Source organism: Orycteropus afer, unplaced genomic scaffold (genome assembly GCF_000298275.1).
Source record: "Orycteropus afer afer isolate SDZICR_OR568_19922 unplaced genomic scaffold, OryAfe1.0 scaffold00358, whole genome shotgun sequence".
Taxonomy (NCBI): domain Eukaryota; kingdom Metazoa; phylum Chordata; class Mammalia; order Tubulidentata; family Orycteropodidae; genus Orycteropus; species Orycteropus afer.
Window position 1 is genome coordinate 320,976 of NW_006921945.1, and position 4,726 is coordinate 325,701.

The following is a 4,726-nucleotide window of genomic DNA, read 5'->3' on the forward strand; positions in this document are numbered from 1 at the left end:
AAAAAAAAAAAAAAAACCTTTTTATTGTGATTTATGTGAAAGTTTACAGAGCAAACTGGTTTTTCATTCAACAATTCATACACATTTTGTTTTGCGACATTGATTGAAATCCCCATAATGCAACAGCTCTCATCTCACTTCCTTCCTGTGTTTACCATTTCCAAATTTGACTGCTAACCAGAAGGCTGGAGGTTCAAACCTATCAGCCATTCTGCAGAAGGACGACTGGGCAATCTACTTCCGTAAAGATTTACCACCTCAGAAACCCAAAGAGGGCCAGACTCGACACGATGGCAGTGCGTTTGGTTTGGTTTTCCTGCCTTCTGGACAAATGCTGCTCTTTTGATCGCAGGTGGTTGGTTGTGCTAAGGAGTGTGTACTTCCTTGGTGCTATTGTTCACCTTATAAGCTTGTCTATTGTTTGGTTGAAAGTTGAACCTATAAGGGTATTCTGTCATTATTAAAAGAATTAGGATTTTTCAATGAAATTCAACAAATATATTTCAAGTGTTCATTGTAGAATCCTACACTACACTAATAAAATTGGGAAATGAAAGTATCTGACACCCAGAGCAAAGAAGAATGAAGAAAATCAAAGACATATGAAAACAATTAGTCCAAGGGACTGGTGGACCATGTGAACCTCAGCCTATATGACCATGACACCAGAAGAATTAGATGGTGCCCATCTACCCACTGTCAACCACTCTGAATAGGATCAGTCCAGAAGATCCCAGATAGAGTAGGAGAACAATGTGGAATGAAACTCAAAATCATAAAAAGACCAAGTTTCTTGGTCTGATAGAGCCTGGTGAGGCTCCCAAGACTACGGTTCCTCGTTATCCTTCAGGTCTGGAATTGAACACCCTCCTGTGGCTTCCATCCAAACCATAGACTGGCATATGGGGTGAACATTTACATCAAGTAGATACACTCCTTAGAACAATAAATCACGGGAAAAAAGAAGGGCAGTATTTGCATAGGGAGATAGCTTAGGAGGAAGGAATGCATAGGAAAGAAGGACACAGGGAAGAGGTAACTACAAGGAGGAAGTGGGAAGAGAGCTGTTACACTGAGCAGTCGATGTCATAAATCAAAATGTGTATAAACTATTTTATGGAAAATGGATTTGCTCTGCAAACTTTCACTCAAATCACAAGAAATTAAAAGAATGAAGAAAGTATCTCAACTTAAACCTACATTGGATATCTGCTGAGCAGCCATAGTTGTAGGAGGTTCTGCCCACATACATACAATCCACATCCACACACACGTCTGGACGTCCATACACACACACAGCATTGAACATGGAAGCATGACTTTGCTGCCATTGATGAGGGTTCTGCTCTGATAAGAATGTATGGACAGAGAACATGGGAGTTCTTTGTTACCTTCTGATCCTGAAGACCCTGTGGCTAAAACCACAATTAGAGCAATGGCAATGATAAACACCACCAGCAGAAGGACACTGAGCATAATCTCCAGTTTGGTAAACTTCCTTCTTGCCATCTATAAAACAGAAATGACAGTTTTAGATTTGGTTTTATTTAACATATAGCTAGCAAAATTTTTTATAGAAAATCTCAATTGTATATCTAAGCAGAAGGAATAATATAACAATCCTCTCTATATATGCCTATCATCTAGACTAGAGAATTATCAACTCATGGCCAATCTTGTTTTGTCTGTTCTTACCCTAGAAGATCAAAGACTACAGCCTTCAGTATGGTTTACACCTCAATGTAAAGAAAACAAAAATCCTCACAACGGAACCAATAAGCAACAGCATGATGAACAGAGAAAAGATTGAAGTTTCAAGGATTTTATTTTACTTGGATCCACAATCAGTGTTCATGGAAGCAGTAGTCAAGAAATCAAACGATGTATTATTGCACTGGGCAGATCTGCTGCAAAAGACCCCTTTAAAGTGGTAAGAGCAAAAATGTCTCTTTGAAGACTAACCCAAGTCATCGTCTTTTCAATAGCTTCATATGCATGTGAAAGCTGGATGATGAATAACGAAGACTACAGAGGAATTGATGCATTTGAATTGTGGTGCTGGAAAAGAGTATTGAATGTATCATGGATGACTACCAGAGGAATGAACAAAGCTGTCTTGGAGGACGTACAGGTGGAATGTTCTGTAGAATCGAGAATGGCCAGGCTTCGTTTCTTGTACTTTGGTCATGTTATCAGGAGGGACCAGTCCCCGGAGAAGAATATCATGTTTGGTAAAGTAAAGGGTCAGCAAAAAGTGGGAAGACCCCCCACAAGATGGATTGACATAGTGGCTACACCAATAGGCTCAGGTACAGCAATGACTGTGAAAATGAGACGGACTGGGTTGTACATCGGGTCACTAGGAGTTGGAACTGACTTGGTGACACCTAAAAACAACAACAACCCCTAGATTATTTTGAAACAAATTTTAAATTTCCTATCTCTTACTCTGAAAGTATTTAAGTAGGTTTCTTTAAAAGATAAGGAATTTTACAAGAGAAATTATATAATCGAGATAGTATCATCAATCCAAAAGACTAATGGACTGCATGAACCACAGCTTGAGACCAGAAGAACTTGATGGTATCTGGCTACCACCACTGACCACTCGTACTAACATCATAACAAAACGTACCAGATAGAATGGGGGGGGGGGAAGGTAGAACAGAATTCACATAAATAAATAACAATAATAAAGAAAAAAACAGACTTACTGGCCTGATAAAGACTGGTGGTACCCTGGAGACTATGACCTTTACAGACCCTTTTAACGTAAAATGGAAGCCACTCCCAGAGATCACCTTTCAGCCACATAAAAGACAGGCCTCTAAAGTGAACAGTAACACCCGGGAGGAGCATGTTTCTCAGAGCAATCAAGCACGCGAGACCAGGAAATCAGCATTTGCCCAATAGCAAATTTAAGAACGCAGGAGTTGACAGGAAGACTGGGCAAGCAGAAACGGGGAAGCCCAGGTGGAAATGGGGAGAATGCTGACCCACCGTGGGAATCACAGCCAATGTCACAGATGAAACAATCTGTGTATACCAATGTATAGGATATACATTGAATGGGAAACTAATTCGCTTAGGAAACTTTCACCGAGACCACAGTAATATATTAAAAATATCATCGTCACACCTAAAATATCAACAATACATCCTTAATGTCATCAAATATCTAGTAAATGCTGAAATTCCCCTATTGTCTCATAAACTTTTTATAGTTTGCTGTGCTCTAACAAGCAGGTAAGTAAGATTTCTTCTCCACTCCCATCGAGTCAGTTATGACTCATAGAGAGCCCCATTGAGTTTCCAAGGCTGTAAATCTTTACAGAAGTAGATTGCCTCATCTTCCTCTCATGGAGCAGCTGGTGGGTTTGAACTACTGCCCTTCAGGTTAGCAGCCAAATGTCTTACCCACTATACTACCAGAGCTCCTTATGTAAGATTTACATATTGTAATTATGTTGTCTGTTTTAATCACTAGGGTTTGTTCTGTATATTTCCCCACAATCTGAACTTTGTTGGTTGTAGCTACATGTGTCCTACTGTGTTTCCCTACTCTCGTATTTCTTGCAAATTAATTATTAGATCTATAAGTGTGATGAGGTTCAGGTTTAACTTTCTGGTGACAGTGTTACATAGATGGTATAGCACCTCCCAGCAGGAGACTGATTCTCTTTATGTGATGTTAACAGCCATTGATGAGCATTGCCTAGGCCCATTATTGCATTGAGAGTTATGAGGTAGTGATAGCCTAGTTTCCTCATCCTTTACTCACTTATTAGCTAGAATATGCCTGTAGAGAGAAATCTCCCCCCTTTTATTACTAGGTTCCTAAGGATACAGCTCATACAGGATAAATACTTTGCCCTTTTTCTTTACTTGTTGCTGTGGTTGTCATTAGGTGCTGTTGAATTGATTTTCAACTCATAGCCATCTCATGAAAGGAGCTCCAGTGGCAGTGTGGTTAAAGCATTGGGCTGATAACCAAAAGGTAGGTGGTTCAAACCCACCAGCTGCTTCACAGGAGAAAGACAAGGCAGTCCACTTCTGTAAAGATTTATAGCCTTGGAAACCCTATGGGTTTTCACTATGAATCAGAACCAACTCAATGGCAGTGGCTTTTTGTTGTTGTTGCTGTCTTTTTGGTTTGGGAGGGGGCTTGGTTTAGCAATCCCATGAAACAAAACAGAACTGTACCGTAGGGCTTTCTAGAGTGTAATCTTTATCGAGGCAAATCACCAGGTATTTTCCCATGGACCCATTGGGTGAGTTCAAACTGCCAGTGCTTTGGTTAGCAGCCACACACTTAACTATTGCACCACCAGAGCCTTTTTCTTTCTTTGTTTTGTTGTGTACCATGAAGTTGATCTCCTGGTGACCCTAGAGGACAGAGTGGAACTGCCCCATAGGGTTTCCTAGGCTGGAATCTTTGCAGGAACAGATCACCAGATCTTTTCTCCCACGGAGCAGCTGGTAGCCTTAAACTGCTGACCTCCAAGTTAGCAGCCAAGCACTTAACCATCATTGTCAACCACCAGGGCTCCTTCTCCTTTATTCACTGCTTTTCAAATTAAAGAATTGTTTCCCTAGAATTCTCTAACAGGGACCTATGAGATCTTTTTGTCCACATCTTTACAAGTTCATGGATTCGAGCACAATGTATCCACAGTAATCCACTGAAGTTACTGAGTTTGCTATTAATGCTCCTATGGCCCCATCT

The 4,726-nt window shown here is 40.5% G+C and overlaps 1 protein-coding gene across 1 annotated transcript in view; it reads right to left on the reverse strand.

The window, feature by feature from the left end:
* LOC103207213 overlaps positions 1-1,509 on the reverse strand; it is a 207,685-nt gene extending 206,176 nt beyond the window's left edge. The window contains exon 1 of the mRNA XM_042782527.1: positions 1,392-1,509. Coding sequence (XP_042638461.1) covers positions 1,392-1,509 — 118 coding nt within the window. The remainder of the gene's footprint in view (positions 1-1,391) is intronic.
* Positions 1,510-4,726: the final 3,217 nt, after the last annotated feature.